General features: G+C 38.2%; 1 protein-coding gene across 3 annotated transcripts in view; it reads right to left on the minus strand.

Annotated features, from left to right (window-relative positions):
* LOC137650933 (arylsulfatase B-like) overlaps nt 1–17,500 on the minus strand; it is a 67,794-nt gene that overhangs the window by 10,271 nt on the left and 40,023 nt on the right. For all 3 annotated transcript variants that reach the window (XM_068384079.1, XM_068384082.1, XM_068384087.1), the window contains 2 exons: nt 2,276–2,349; nt 541–706 (listed from right to left, as the gene is read on the minus strand). In XM_068384079.1, coding sequence (XP_068240180.1) covers nt 541–706; nt 2,276–2,349 — 240 coding nt within the window. The remainder of the gene's footprint in view (nt 1–540; nt 707–2,275; nt 2,350–17,500) is intronic.

Raw genomic sequence — 17,500 nt, forward strand, 5'->3', positions numbered from 1 at the left:
CTAATATCCATTGAAAAGAGCAAGAAAGCGAATCCATTACGGCAGATTATCTACTGAAAAGCGTGAGAAAGCAAATTCATTTCGTCCTCATATACATTGAAAAGCATGAGAAAGCAAATCCAAAATGGCAGATTATCTGCTGAAAAGCCATTATATCTATTAAAAAGCATGAGAAAGCGAATCCATTATGGCAGATTATCTACTGAAAAGCGCGAGAAAGTGAATTCATTACGTTATTATAGCTACTGAAGAGCGTGAGAATGTTAATCCCTTATGGCAGATTATCTGCTAGAGCTGGAGACAGCAAATTCATCTACTGAAAAGCACGAGAAAGTGAATCCCTTATGGCAGATTATCTTCTGAAGAGCACGAAAATATGAAAATCACTGTAGGAAACACAGACGCTACTAAGGCAGTCACCTTCAATAAAAAAAAAAAGGATATGCATGCGTGTGTACAGTATATTATGACTTTTAGATGTTGATGCTACTGCTTTGTTTAGAGTCTGGGGGAGAGGAGATCTCTCATCCATGAACTTACCTAAATAAACCCTTCGTTCGAAATATTTGATGTGACTGTATTGCGTCTTATACTGTAGAGGAACCTGTAGGGGCGAATGAACGCTCTGGAAGGCTAAGTACATGAACATGGGGTCCTCTGGCTTACGAGATCGAATGATTTCCTCCGCGGCTGAAGCGTAGACATACTGTTTAGGATAGAAGAGTGAGGACACTTATCATCTTGAGACATTGTAGAGATTTATGGGAAGTGAGGCTAAAGTTGAGAGTTGGATAAAAACAGCTTGGGGGAAGAGGAGGGAGACCAGAAATGAAGGATTGTAGGATTTTCTATAAAAACAGCCTGGGGGAAGTAGAGGGAGATCAGAAATAAAGGGTTGTAGGAGTTTTTATATGCAGATGATTTGGTGATTGCCACTAGAGACTTACAGAGAATGATTGTACTTGGGCAAGAGACTTTGGAAAGGGTTGGCTTGAGAATAAATGTGGATAAGACGGAAGCTATAGTGAGAGACAAGGAAGGTAAAGACAGGATTGTCATACAGGAAAGTAGGACACTTATCCTCCTGAGACATTGCAAAGATTTGTGTGATGTGAGGCTGAAGTTGAGAGTAGGATGAAAACAACCTGGGGGAAGTAGAGGGAGATTAGAAATGAAGGGTTGTGGGAGATTCTATATGCAAATGATTACCACTGAAAATGACTTACAGAGATGGGTTGTACATGGGTAAGACACATTGGAAAGGGATGGCTTAAGAGTAAAATTGGATAAGACTGAAGCTATGGTGAGCAGCAAGGAAGGTAGGGACATGATAGCTATACATGAAAGTAGAGGCTCAGTTTTAAAACAATTGGTACATTTTAGATACTTGGGATCATCTATGTGGTAGGAGGGAGGATGTGAGGCTGAAAAATAGGATAAAACAGCCCGAGGAAAGTGGAGGGAGTTAGCGGCAATGGTGCGCGATCAGACCAATCAAGCTCAAAGTCAAGAGTAATAAGACCAGTGTTAATGTATGGATCAGAAATGTGGGCTTTAAGACGAAAAGAGAAAGCAAGGCTTGAGAGAACAGAGACGAGAATGCTGAGGTGGATTATGGGAATATCACTGCTTGAAAGATTGGAAAATGATGAAATAAGAAGAATGGTAGGCATAGTAAAGAATAGAGGGGTGATAAGAGTGTTACAACTGAGATGGTGTGGGCATGTGATGAGGATGGATGGTGGGGATCGTGTGAGGAGGGCTTGGGAGGAATCTGTAAAAGGGAGATTGTTTGATTGATTGATTGATTATGAGTTATCTGGCATCCTGACTTCTAAGGTCATTGGCGCCAAGTTAAAGGGAGAAGATTAGGAAGGAGCCAGAGAATTAGATGGCGAGATAAGGTGAAGGATGGTATGGAGAGAAGAGTTTAGGTAGAAAAGGATGCCTTTGATAGAAGGCATTGAAGAGAGCGCATCAAGCAACCGACCCCTTAATGCATGGATAACAGTGGGAAAGAAGAGGCTAAATGTAGAGAAATTATTTATCATAAGTATGAGTTGAATCAGCAATAATATTCCAAGCACCGTATGCTACATGACTAAAAATTATCCAATTTTTCCTTCTAAATTGATTTTAAAGATAATTGACCTAGTATCTTTAGTTTTCCAAGACTATCATACTTCCGTTTTTTATGAGAGGTTTCATGGTAAACTAAAATTTAACGGTTTAATAATTTCATATTGGAAAATGACGTACAGAGCAAATCACTTACTGTGGAATAAACGCCACCTTTACCGTTATCAACTTTAGTATTATTTCTGAGGTCCAAGTATTCTGTACGTTTACCTGGAAAATAAAAGAAAGGTATTGACAATTTAAAAAAAAATCCGCTATGTGGGAATGGGTCAGTCGAACGACTGAACGAGAGATCCTGGCAGGAACGAAATTCTCATCTCATGTACAGTTGGATACAGGAGTTCCTAGTACACTGCCCTCTGAAGGAGTACAACCTTAAAGACCCTTACTGCATGGCTAGTTCCTGTATTCAAGCCCTGCTCACCACCTCTCCCATCTCTACCTATACTATCTGTTTGATTACTCGCTGCGCAGTAAGGGTGTGACAGGGTGCCCTTCTTCGGAGCGAGGTGTAACAGGGATTTGAGATTCTAGTATCTAACTGTACGTACAATCTTGAGGAATAGTAACAAATGAATGAACAAACTCAGGTATGACGCGTACGACCTGCAACTAATATTTGTCACCGTACAACAATACATGCGAACCATAATAACAAAAACATAATGGTAGATCCAAAGTGAAAGTTGAACTCCACAAACTAATAAGAAATGAAATAGACATATGATTATGAAGAGGACATTCAATTATGATATAATAGAAAGGAATAAAACAGACCCACTTGCTATGATTCATATTCCTTAAGTAGTTGGTCTTTCCCGCCAGAGAAACTTTCTGGAAGGGCACTGATGTACACAACAAATGTTATCTCTGTAACTCTTTGTTGGGTTATTTACAACAAACTGATTTTTAGTTTTTACCCAAACATTTCCTGTAGGAAAAAAAAGAGCTTGCAGATTCATAGATCATTGCTAGTGCTCCAGAGTGTCAGAGGATGGTAACAAATAAAATTGGCAGAAACAGACTAAGGCTAGTGCTCCAGAGTGTCAGAGGATGGTAACAAATAAAATGAGCAGATATAGAGTATGGCTACTGCTTCAGAGTGTCAGAGAATGGCAAAAAATAAAATTAGCAGAAATAGAGTGTGGCTACTGCTTCAGAGTGTCAGAGAATGGTAACAAATAAAATTGGCAGAAACAGACTAAGGCTAGTGCTCCAGAGTGTCAGAGGATGGTAACAAATAAAATTGGCAGAAACAGACTAAGGCTAGTGCTCCAGAGTGTCAGAGGATGATAACAAATAAAATTGGCAGAAATAGAGTATGGCTACTGCTTCAGAGTGTCAGAGAATGGCAACAAATAAAATTAGCAGAAATAGAGTATGGCTACTGCTTCAGAGTGTCAGAGGATGGTAGCAAATAAAATTAGCAGAACTAGAGTATGGCTACTGCTTCAGAGTGTCGGAGGAAAGTAACAAATAAGATTGGCAGAAATAGAGTGTGGCTACTGCTTCAGAGTGTCAGAGGAGGGTAACAAATAAAATTGATAGAAATAGAGTATGGCTACTGCTTCAGAGTATCAGAGGATGGTAGCAAATAGAATTAGCAGAAATAGAGTATGGCTACTGCTTCAGAGTGTCAGAGGAAGGTAACAAATATGATTGGCAGAAATAGAGTATGGCTACTGCGTCAGAGTGTCAGAAGAGGGTAATAAATAAGATTAGCAGAAATAGAGTATGGCTACTGCTTCAGAGTGTCAGAGGATGGTAGCAAATAAAATAAGCAGAAATAGAGTATGGCTACTGCGTCAGAGTGTCAGAGGAGGGTAACAAATAAAATTGATAGAAATAGAGTATGGCTACTGCTCCAGAGTGTCAGAGGATGGTAACAAATAAAATTACCAGAAATAGAGTATGGCTACTGCTTCAGAGTGTCAGAGGAAAGTAACAAATAAAATTAGCAGAAATAGAGTATGGCTACTGTTTCTGAGTGTCAGAGGAGGGTAACAAATAAAATTAGCAGAAATAGAGTATGACTACTGCGTCAGAGTGTCAGAGGATGGTAACAAATAAAATTAGCAGAAATAGAGTATGGCTACTGCTTCAGAGTGTCAGAGGAAAGTAACAAATAAAATTAGCAGAAATAGAGTATGGCTACTGTTTCTGAGTGTCAGAGGAGGGTAGCAAATAAAATTAGCAGAAATAGAGTATGGCTACTGTGTCAGAGTGTCAGAGAATGGTAACAAATAAAATTAGCAGAAATAGAGTATGGCTACTGCTTCAGAGTGTCAGAGGATGGTAACAAATAAAATTAGCAGAAATAGAGTATGGCTACTGCGTCAGAGTGTCCAAGGATGGTAACAAATAAAATTAGCAGAAATAGAGTATGGCTACTGCGTCAGAGTGTCAGAGGATGGTAACAAATAAAATTAGCAGAAATAGAATATGGCTACTGCGTCAGAGTGTCAGTAAATGGCAACAAATAAAATTAGCAGAAATAGAGTATGGCTACTGCTTCAGAGTGTCAGAGGATGGTATTAAATAAAATTAGCAGAAATAGAGTATGGCAACTGCTTCAGAGTGTCAGTGAATGGTAGCAAATAAAATTAGCAGAAATAGAGTATGGCTACTGCTTCAGAGTGCCAGAGGAAAGTGACAAATAAAATTAGCAGAAATAGAGTATGGCTACTGTTTCTGAGTGTCAGAGGAGGGTAGCAAATAAAATTAGCAGAAATAGAGTATGGCTACTGCGTCAGAGTGTCAGAGGATGGTAACAAATAAAATTAGCAGAAATAGAGTATGGCTACTGTTTCTGAGTGTCAGAGGAAAGTAACAAATAAAATTAGCAGAAATAGAGTATGGCTACAGTTTCTGAGTGTCAGAGGATGGTAGCAAATAAAATTAGCAGAAATCGAGTATGGCTACTGCGTCAGAGAGTCAGTGAATGGCAACAAATAAAATTAGCAGAAATAGAGTATGGCTACTGCTTCAGAGTGTCAGAGGATGGTAACAAATAAAATTAGCAGAAATAGAGTATGGCTACTGCTTCAGAGTGTCAAAGGATGGTAACAAATAAAATTAGCAGAAATAGAGTATGGCTACTGCGTCAGAGTGTCAGAGGATGGTAACAAATAAAATTAGCAGAAATAGAGTATGGCTACTGCTTCAGAGTGTCAGATGATGGTAACAAATAAAATTAGCAGAAATAGAATATGGCTACTGCGTCAGAGTGTCAGTGAATGGCAACAAATAAAATTAGCAGAAATAGAGTATGGCTACTGCATCAGAGTGTCAGTGAATGGCAACAAATAAAATTAGCAGAAATAGAGTATGGCTACTGCTTCAGAGTGTCAGAGGATGGTAACAAATAAAATTAGCAGAAATAGATTATGGCTACTGCTTCAGAGTGTCAGAGGATGGTAACAAATAAAATTAGCAGAAATAGAGTATGGCTACTGCTTCCGAGTGTCAGAGGATGGTAACAAATAAAATTAGCAGAAATAGAGTATGGCTACTGCGTCAGAGTGTCAGAGGATGGTAACAAATAAAATTAGCAGAAATAGAGTATGGCTACTGTTTCTGAGTGTCAGAGGAGGGTAGCAAATAAAATTAGCAGAAATAGAGTATGGCTTCTGCGTCAGAGTGTCAGAGGATGGTAACAAATAAAATTAGCAGAAATAGAGTATGGCTACTGTTTCTGAGTGTCAGAGGAAAGTAACAAATAAAATTAGCAGAAATAGAGTATGGCTACTGTTTCTGAGTGTAAGAGGATGGTAGCAAATAAAATTAGCAGAAATCGAGTATGGCTACTGCGTCAGAGTGTCAGTGAATGGCAACAAATAAAATTAGCAGAAATAGAGTATGGCTACTGCTTCAGAGTGTCAGAGGATGGTAACAAATAAAATTAGCAGAAATAGAGTATGGCTACTGCTTCAGAGTGTCAAAGGATGGTAACAAATAAAACAAGTGAGCAAGTCCTGAACGCGGACATGGTCCTCGTAGAGGACATACCTCCGCCAAGGTGACCTAGAGCGCCATATGTCCTAGAATCATGAATTGAGGTGACCTTGACCTTCACGTGACCTTGACCTTCACGTGACCTTGACCTTCAAGTGACCTGCTTGACTTTTGACCTTCAAGTGATCTTTGTTCATTTGCCACTGATACTTAATATGACATTGATATAATGCACCAATATGACCTTGACCTTTGACCTTTATAAATTTGAACATCACCCATGGGTTGCGCCTGGACTAGGACTTCCCTGTTGGCTTATGCAAAAGTCAGTGCTTTATTTCTGTCTCTTGATATGGCCACTTATGTCATAGTGACACCAGTGACCCCTGTGACCTTGACCTTGGGGTGACCTTGACCAAAATTTAATCAGTTCTTCCATACACATTGGGGAACTACTTGGCCAAGTTTGAAGTGATTCCGTGTAGAAATGTGGCCTCTACGTTGTCCACAGACAGACAGACAAACAGAGAAACAAACAAACAAACAAACAAACCGAACCGAAAACATAACCTCCGCCGCTTGGCGGAGGTAATTAGCAGAAATAGAGTATGGCTACTGCGTCAGAGTGTCAGAGGATGGTAACAAATAAAATTAGCAGAAATAGAGTATGGCTACTGCTTCAGAGTGTCAGATGATGGTAACAAATAAAACAAGCGGGGCACTCAGTAGAGCACAGACCTCCGCCGTCGCAGCTTATTTCTCAGACTTTTGATCGAACTTAACCTTGAACTTTGACCTTAATGCGTTGATTTTTATATACTGAAATATGAACCACGTTTGAAGTATCTGTGACAACGATGTCCAAACTTATGGCTGATAAGTGAATTGGATATTTTGCTTGACCGTGAACTTTACCTTTGACCTTGACCTTCCAAAATTCAATTATTTCCAGCTTTTTACATGACAGTTACTCCCCGCAAGTTTCATGACTCTACGATTAAAATTGTGGCCAGGAAGTTGTTCACAAACAAACTCACACAAACAGCGGGTAAAACATAACCTCCTTCCAATTTCGTGGGCAGAGGTAATAATGTACTTAACTAACTATCCGTGATATCAAAACTGCAGCAATAAATTGACAAATATGATACATATACAATTAAAACCATATGGAAACAAAGCTAAAAACCAGAATAATAGCAGCAACAACAACAACAGCAATAATAACTAGGACTTCCCTGTTGGCTTATGCAAAAGTCAGTGCTTTATTTCTGTCTCTTGATATGGCCACTTATGTCATAGTGACACCAGTGACCCCTGTGACCTTGACCTTGGGGTGACCTTGACCAAAATTTAATCAGTTCTTCCATACACATTGGGGAACTACTTGGCCAAGTTTGAAGTGATTCCGTGTAGAAATGTGGCCTCTACGTTGTCCACAGACAGACAGACAAACAGAGAAACAAACAAACAAACAAACAAACAAACCGAACCGAAAACATAACCTCCGCCGCTTGGCGGAGGTAATAAAACAAGTGAGCAAGTCCTGAACGCGGACATGGTCCTCGTAGAGGACATACCTCCGCCAAGGTGACCTAGAGCGCCATATGTCCTAGAATCATGAATTGATGTGACTTCGACTTTCACATGACCTTGACCTTCACGTGACCTTCAAGTGACCTTGACCTTCACGTGACCTTGACCTTCACATGACCTTGGCTTCAAGTGACCTTGATCTTCAAATGTACTTGACCTTCACGTGACCTTGACCTTCAGGTGACCTTGACCTTCACGTGACCTTGACCTTCACGTGACCTTGACCTTCAAGTGACCTGCTTGACTTTTGACCTTCAAGTGATCTTTGTTCATTTGCCACTGATACTTAATATGACATTGATATAATGCACCAATATGACCTTGACCTTTGACCTTTATAAATTTGAACATCACCCATGGGTTGCGCCTGGACTAGGACTTCCCTGTTGGCTTATGCAAAAGTCAGTGCTTTATTTCTGTCTCTTGATATGGCCACTTATGTCATAGTGACACCAGTGACCCCTGTGACCTTGACCTTGGGGTGACCTTGACCAAAATTTAATCAGTTCTTCCATACACATTGGGGAACTACTTGGCCAAGTTTGAAGTGATTCCGTGTAGAAATGTGGCCTCTACGTTGTCCACAGACAGACAGACAAACAGAGAAACAAACAAACAAACAAACAAACCGAACCGAAAACATAACCTCCGCCGCTTGGCGGAGGTAATTAGCAGAAATAGAATATGGCTACTGCGTCAGAGTGTCAGTGAATGGCAACAAATAAAATTAGCAGAAATAGAGTATGGCTACTGCATCAGAGTGTCAGTGAATGGCAACAAATAAAATTAGCAGAAATAGAGTATGGCTACTGCTTCAGAGTGTCAGAGGATGGTAACAAATAAAATTAGCAGAAATAGATTATGGCTACTGCTTCAGAGTGTCAGAGGATGGTAACAAATAAAATTAGCAGAAATAGAGTATGGCTACTGCTTCCGAGTGTCAGAGGATGGTAACAAATAAAATTAGCAGAAATAGAGTATGGCTACTGCGTCAGAGTGTCAGAGGATGGTAACAAATAAAATTAGCAGAAATAGAGTATGGCTACTGCTTCCGAGTGTCAGAGGATGGTAACAAATAAAATTAGCAGAAATAGAGTATGGCTACTGCTTCCGAGTGTCAGAGGATGGTAACAAATAAAATTAGCAGAAATAGAGTATGGCAACTGCTTCAGAGTGTCAGTGAATGGTAGCAAATAAAATTAGCAGAAATAGATTATGGCTACTGCTTCAGAGTGTCAGAGGATGGTAACAAATAAAATTAGCAGAAATAGATTATGGCTACTGCTTCAGAGTGTCAGAGGATGGTAACAAATAAAATTAGCAGAAATAGATTATGGCTACTGCTTCTGAGTGTCAGAGGATGGTAACAAATAAAATTAGCAGAAATAGATTATGGCTACTGCTTCCGAGTGTCAGAGGATGGTAACAAATAAAATTAGCAGAAATAGATTATGGCTACTGCTTCAGAGTGTCAGAGGATGGTAACAAATAAAATTAGCAGAAATAGATTATGGCTACTGCTTCAGAGTGTCAGAGGATGGTAACAAATAAAATTAGCAGAAATAGAGTATGGCAACTGCTTCAGAGTGTCAGTGAATGGTAACAAATAAAATTAGCAGAAATAGATTATGGCTACTGCTTCAGAGTGTTAGAGGATGGTAACAAATAAAATTAGCAGAAATAGATTATGGCTACTGCTTCCGAGTGTCAGAGGATGGTAACAAATAAAATTAGCAGAAATAGAGTATGGCAACTGCTTCAGAGTGTCAGTGAATGGTAGCAAATAAAATTAGCAGAAATAGATTATGGCTACTGCTTCAGAGTGTCAGAGGATGGTAACAAATAAAATTAGCAGAAATAGATTATGGCTACTGCTTCAGAGTGTCAAAGAATGATAACAAATAAAATTAGCAGAAATAGATTATGGCTACTGCTTCAGAGTGTCAGAGGATGGTAACAAATAAAATTAGCAGAAATAGATTATGGCTACTGCTTCAGAGTGTCAAAGGATGGTAACAAATAAAATTAGCAGAAATAGATTATGGCTACTGCTTCAGTGTCAGAGGATGGTAACAAATAAAATTAGCAGAAATAGATTATGGCTACTGCTTCCGAGTGTCAGAGGATGGTAACAAATAAAATTAGCAGAAATAGAGTATGGCAATTGCTTCAGAGTGTCAGTGAATGGTAACAAATAAAATTAGCAGAAATAGATTATGGCTACTGCTTCTGAGTGTCAGAGGATGGTAACAAATAAAATTAGCAGAAATAGAGTATGGCTACTGCTTCCGAGTGTCAGAGGATGGTAACAAATAAAATTAGCAGAAATAGATTATGGCTACTGCTTCCGAGTGTCAGAGGATGGTAACAAATAAAATTAGCAGAAATAGAGTATGGCAACTGCTTCAGAGTGTCAGTGAATGGTAGCAAATAAAATTAGCAGAAATAGATTATGGCTACTGCTTCAGAGTGTCAGAGGATGGTAACAAATAAAATTAGCAGAAATAGATTATGGCTACTGCTTCCGAGTGTCAGAGGATGGTAACAAATAAAATTAGCAGAAATAGATTATGGCTACTGCTTCCGAGTGTCAGAGGATGGTAACAAATAAAATTAGCAGAAATAGATTATGGCTACTGCTTCCGAGTGTCAGAGGATGGTAACAAATAAAATTAGCAGAAATAGATTATGGCTACTGCTTCCGAGTGTCAGAGGATGGTAACAAATAAAATTAGCAGAAATAGATTATGGCTACTGCTTCAGAGTGTCAGAGGATGGTAACAAATAAAATTAGCAGAAATAGAGTATGGCAACTGCTTCAGACTGTCAGTGAATGGTAACAAATAAAAGTAGCAGAAATAGAGTATGGCAACTGCTTCAGAGTGTCAGTGAATGGTAACAAATAAAATTAGCAGAAATAGATTATGGCTACTGCTTCTGAGTGTCAGAGGATGGTAACAAATAAAATTAGCAGAAATAGATTATGGCTACTGCTTCCGAGTGTCAGAGGATGGTAACAAATAAAATTAGCAGAAATAGAGTATGGCAACTGCTTCAGAGTGTCAGTGAATGGTAACAAATAAAATTAGCAGAAATAGATTATGGCTACTGCTTCTGAGTGTCAGAGGATGGTAACAAATAAAGTTAGCAGAAATAGAGTATGGCTACTGCTTCAGAGTGTCAGAGGATGGTAACAAATAAAATTAGCAGAAATAGATTATGGCTACTGCTTCCGAGTGTCAGAGGATGGTAACAAATAAAATTAGCAGAAATAGAGTATGGCAACTGCTTCAGAGTGTCAGTGAATGGTAGCAAATAAAATTAGCAGAAATAGATTATGGCTACTGCTTCAGAGTGTCAGAGGATGGTAACAAATAAAATTAGCAGAAATAGATTATGGCTACTGCTTCAGAGTGTCAGAGGATGGTAACAAATAAAATAAGCAGAAATAGATTATGGCTACTGCTTCAGAGTGTCAGAGGATGGTAACAAATAAAATTAGCAGAAATAGATTATGGCTACTGCTTCCGAGTGTCAGAGGATGGTAACAAATAAAATTAGCAGAAATAGATTATGGCTACTGCTTCAGAGTGTCAGAGGATGGTAACAAATAAAATTAGCAGAAATAGATTATGGCTACTGCTTCAGAGTGTCAGAGGATGGTAACAAATAAAATTAGCAGAAATAGAGTATGGCAACTGCTTCAGAGTGTCAGTGAATGGTAACAAATAAAATTAGCAGAAATAGATTATGGCTACTGCTTCAGAGTGTCAGAGGATGGTAACAAATAAAATTAGCAGAAATAGAGTATGGCTACTGCGTCAGAGTGTCAGAGGATGGTAACAAATAAAATTAGCAAAAATAGAGTATGGCTACTGCTTCCGAGTGTCAGAGGATGGTAACAAATAAAATTAGCAGAAATAGAGTATGGCTACTGCTTCCGAGTGTCAGAGGATGGCAACAAATAAAATTAGCAGAAATAGAGTATGGCTACTGCTTCAGAGTGTCAGAGGATGGTAACAAATAAAATTAGCAGAAATAGAGTATGGCTACTGTTTCTGAGTGTCAGAGGAGGGTAGCAGATAAAATTAGCAGAAATAGAGTATGACTAGTGCGTCAGAGTATCAGAGGATGGTAACAAATAAAATTAGTAGAAATAGAGTATGGCTACTGCTTCAGAGTGTCAGAGGAAAGTAACAAATAAAATTAGCAGAAATAGAGTATGGCTACTGTTTCTGAGTGTCAGAGGAGGGTAGCAAATAAAATTAGCAGAAATAGAGTATGACTACTGCTTCAGATTGTCAGTGGATGGTAACAAATAAAATAAGCAGAAATAGAGTATGGCTACTGCGTCAGAGTGTCAGAGGAAAGTAACAAATAAAATTAGCAGAAATAGAGTATGGCTACTGTTTCTGAGTGTCAGAGGAGGGTAGCAAATAAAATTAGCAGAAATAGAGTATGACTAGTGCGTCAGAGTGTCAGAGGAAGGTAACAAATAAAATTAGCAGAAATAGAGTATGGCTACTGCTTCAGAGTGTCAGAGGAAAGTAACAAATAAAATTAGCAGAAATAGAGTATGGCTACTGTTTCTGAGTGTCAGAGGATGGTAGCAAATAAAATTAGCAGAAATAGAGTATGGCTACTGTTTCTGAGTGTCAGAGGAGGGTAGCAAATAAAATTAGCAGAAATAGAGTATGACTATACTCTATTTTTTATAGCGGTGCATATTTGCACTTGACTCACAGGGATGCCCTTTTAGCTCGGAAAGGTTCCTGATACCTGATTGGTCGGAAGTATTTTTGTCCGAACACCTTCATTGTTCTCGAATGATTACCAAGTAATATGAATCGAAACTTATTTATTAACCTATATTTCTCCATCAGATATATGTTTAGTCAATAAACAATGTGAAAAAATAAATATATTATAAAGAATCGTCTTGGTAAGTCTAAATTTAATAACACAATCCGTCGAAGTCAACGACAGCAGCTGGTTTTCGGATGCACGCTTTGTAATTTTGTAATTTTTCACATATTTTAACGCAAATTGGGATAGATTGCACTCAGCATAAGTTAAACATGTTATTATAAAGTTTCTTTGAATACCAGAACTTACCAAACACATGGAATTAATAAAACCCAATATTTGTGAAAACTTATGGGGAGGTAAAAGAACAGCCTCTAGCGGCCTGGCGGAAAAAACGATCCCTTCTGACTCGTAGACGCAGTTTGTTTTTTTCTTTCGTAATATAGTTCGGCCTATTCCTTTCAGTTTAAATAGTCTTACATTGTTTCTCTTCGTATTATTTTGCTTAGTATTTTCCCACATTCCTGTTCCTCACCGAATATCTATCTATTTTCTCCGATATCCCTTCTTTCATATATGGGATATTCCTTATTTCTTATCCTCTGTCGAAAGTGATGGCTTGAAGGGAAGCGCGTGCTAGTCTCATTAAAATAGTGTAGAGGCGGGAATAAAAAGATACTATGCTTAATATCAGGTTTACAGAATAGGTTATACTTGCTACACAGCATAAAATTTATGTTGTTATTATTTACATGCTTACTGACGTAAGGTGAAAAACATAAGGAATCGTATTGTGGATATCACATAGGCCTATATGAAAGAAGGGATATCGGGGAAAATAGATAGATATTCGGTGAGGAACAGGAATGTGGGAAAATACTAAGCAAAATAATACGAAAAGAAACAATGTAAGACTATTTAAACTGAAAGGAATAGGCCGAACTATATTACGAAAGAAAAAAAAAACTGCGTCTACAATTCAGAAGGGATCGTTTTTCCGCCAGGCCGCTAGAGGCTGTTCTTTCACCTCCCCATAAGTTTTCACAAATATCTGGTTTTATTAATTCCATGTTTTTGGTAAGTTCTGGGATTCAAAGAAAGTTTATAATAACATGTTTAACTTATGCTGAGTGTAATCTATCCCAATTTGCGTTAAAATATGTGAAAAATTACAAAATTACAAAGCGTGCATCCGAAAACAAGCTGCTGTCGTTGACTTCGGTGGATTGTGTTATTAAATCTAGACTTACCAAGACGATTCTTTATAATATATTTATTCTTTCACATTGTTTATTGACAAAACATATATATGATGGAGAATTATAGGTTGATAAATAAGTTTCGATTCACATTACTTGGTAATCATTCGAGAAAAATGAAGGTGTTCGGACAAAAATACTTCCGACCAATCAGGTATCAGGAACCTTTCCGAGCTAAAAGGGCACCCCTGTGAGTCAAGTGCAAATATGCACCGCTATAAAAAATAGACTATAGTGCGACAGAGTGTCAGAGGATGGTAACAAATAAAATTAGCAGAAATAGAGTATGGCTACTGCGTCAGAGTGTCAGAGGATGGTAACAAATAAAATTAGCAGAAATAGAGTATGGCTACTGCTTCAGAGTGTCAGAGGAAAGTAACAAATAAAATTAGCAGAAATAGAATATGGCTACTGTGTCAGAGTGTCAGTGAATGGCAACAAATAAAATTAGCAGAAATAGAATATGGCTACTGTGTCAGAGTGTCAGTGAATGGCAACAAATAAAATTAGCAGAAATAGAGTATGGCTACTGCTTCAGAGTGTCAGAGGATGGTAACAAATAAAATTAGCAGAAATAGAGTATGGCTACTGCGTCAGAGTGTCAGAGGATGGTAACAAATAAAATTAGCAGAAATAGAATATGGCTACTGTGGCAGAGTGTCAGTGAATGGCAACAAATAAAATTAGCAGAAATAGAGTATGGCTACTGCGTCAGAGTGTCAGAGGATGGTAACAAATAAAATTAGCAGAAATAGAATATGGCTACTGTGGCAGTGTCAGTGAATGGCAACAAATAAAATTAGCAGAAATAGAGTATGGCTACTGCGTCAGAGTGTCAGTGAATGGCAACATATAAAATTAGCAGAAATAGAGTATGGCTACTGTGTCAGAGTGTCAAAGGAGGGTAACAAATAAAATTAGCAGAAATAGAGTATGGCTACTGCGTCAGAGTGTCAGTGAATGGCAACAAATAAAATTAGCAGAAATAGAGTATGGCGACTGCTCCAGAGTGTCAGAGGATGGTAACAAATAAAATTAGCAGAAATAGAATATGGCTACTGCGTCAGAGTGTCAGTGAAAGGCAACAAATAAAATTAGCAGAAATAGAATATGGCTACTGCGTCAGAGTGTCAGTGAATGGCAACAAATAAAATTAGCAGAAATAGAGTATGGCTACTGCTTCAGAGTGTCAGAGGATGGTAACAAATAAAATTAGCAGAAATAGATTATGGCTACTGCTTCAGAGTGTCAGAGGATGGTAACAAATAAGATTGGCAGGAATGGAGTATTGCTACTGCTTCATAGTGTCAGAGGATGGTAACAAATAAAATTAGCAGAAATAGAGTATGGCTACTGCTTCAGAGTGTCAGAGGATGGTAACAAATAAGATTGGCAGAAATAGAGTATGGCTACTGTGTCAGAGTGTCAGTGAATGGCAACAAATAAAATTAGCAGAAATAGAATATGGCTACTGCGTCAGTGTCAGTGAATGGCAACAAATAAAATTAGCAGAAATAGAGTATTGCTACTGCTTCATAGTGTCAGAGGATGGTAACAAATAAAATTAGCAGAAATAGATTATGGCTACTGCTTCCGAGTGTCAGTGAATGGCAAGAAATAAAATTAGCAGAAATAGAATATGGCTACTGTGTCAGAGTGTCAGTGAATGGCAACAAATAAAATTAGCAGAAATAGAGTATGGCTACTGCTTCAGAGTGTCAGAGGATGGTAACAAATAAAATTAGCAGAAATAGAGTATGGCTACTGCGTCAGAGTGTCAGAGGATGGTAACAAATAAAATTAGCAGAAATAGAATATGGCTACTGTGGCAGAGTGTCAGTGAATGGCAACAAATAAAATTAGCAGAAATAGAGTATGGCTACTGCGTCAGAGTGTCAGTGAATGGCAACATATAAAATTAGCAGAAATAGAGTATGGCTACTGTGTCAGAGTGTCAAAGGAGGGTAACAAATAAAATTAGCAGAAATAGAGTATGGCTACTGCGTCAGAGTGTCAGTGAATGGCAACAAATAAAATTAGCAGAAATAGAGTATGGCGACTGCTCCAGAGTGTCAGAGGATGGTAACAAATAAAATTAGCAGAAATAGAGTATGGCTACTGTGTCAGAGTGTCAGAGGATAGTAACAAATAAAATTAGCAGAAATAGAATATGGCTACTGCGTCAGAGTGTCAGTGAATGGCAACAAATAAAATTAGCAGAAATAGAGTATGGCTACTGCTTCAGAGTGTCAGACGATGGTAGCAAATAAAATTAGAAGAAATAGAGTATGGCTACTGCTTCAGAGTGTCAGAGGAAAGTAACAAATAAGATTGGCGGAAATAGAGTGTGGCTACTGCTTCAGAGTGTCAGAGGAGGGTAGCAAATAAAATGGATAAAAATAGAGTATGGCTACTGCTTCAGAGTGTCAGAGAATGGTAACAAATAATAAAATTAGCAGAAATAGAGTATGGCTACTGCTTCAGAGTGTCAGAGGATGGTAGCAAATAAAATTGATAGAAATAGAGTATGGCTACTGCTTCAGAGTGTCAGAGAATGGTAACAAATAATAAAATTAGCAGAAATAGAGTATGGCTACTGCTTCAGGGTGTCAGAGGATAGTAACAAATAAAATTAGCAGAAATAGAGTATGGCTACTGCGTCAGAGTGTCAGTGAATGGCAACAAATAAAATTAGCAGAAATAGAGTATGGCTACTGCTTCAGAGTGTCAGAGGAAAGTAACAAATAAGATTGGCGGAAATAGAGTGTGGCTACTGCTTCAGAGTGTCAGAGGAGGGTAGCAAATAAAATGGATAAAAATAGAGTATGGCTACTGCTTCAGAGTGTCAGAGAATGGTAACATAAAATTAGCAGAAATAGAACATGGCTACTGCGTCAGAGTGTCAGAGAATGGTAACAAATGAAATTAGCAGAAATAGAGTATGGCTACTGCGTCAGAGTGTCAGAGGAGGGTAACCAATAAAATTGATAGAAATAGAGTATGGCTACTGTTTCAGAGTGTCAGAGAATGGTAATATATAAGATTAGCAGAAATAGAGTATGGCTACTGTTTCAGAGTGTAAGAGGATGGTAGCAAATAAAATTAGCAGAAATAGAGTATGGCTACTGCTTCAGAGTGTCAGAGGAAAGTAACAAATAAGATTGTTGGAAATAGAGTGTGGCTACTGCTTCAGAGTGTCAGAGGAGGGTAGCAAATAAAATGGATAGAAATAGACTGTGGCTACTGCTTCAGAGTGTCAGAGAATGGTAACAAATAAAATTAGCAGAAATAGAGTATGGCTACTGCGTCAGAGTGTCAGAGGAGGGTAACAAATAAAATTAGCAGAAATAGAGTATGGCTACTGCTTCAGAGTGTCAAAGGATGGTAACAAATAAAATTAGCAGAAATAGAGTATGGCTACGGCGTCAGAGTGTCAGAGGATGGTAACAAATAAAATTAGCAGAAATAGAATATGGCTACTGCGTCAGAGTGTCAGTAAATGGCAACAAATAAAATTAGCAGAAATAGAGTATGGCTACTGCTTCAGAGTGTCAGAGGAAAGTAACAAATAAAATTAGCAGAAATAGAGTATGGCTACTGCTTCAGAGTGCCAGAGGAAAGTGACAAATAAAATTAGCAGAAATAGAGTATGGCTACTGTATCTGAGTGTCAGAGGAGGGTAGCAAATAAAATTAGCAGAAATAGAGTATGGCTACTGCGTCAGATTGTCAGAGGATGGTAACAAA

The sequence above is a fragment of the Palaemon carinicauda genome, chromosome 1 (genome assembly GCF_036898095.1).
Source record: "Palaemon carinicauda isolate YSFRI2023 chromosome 1, ASM3689809v2, whole genome shotgun sequence".
NCBI lineage: Eukaryota > Metazoa > Arthropoda > Malacostraca > Decapoda > Palaemonidae > Palaemon > Palaemon carinicauda.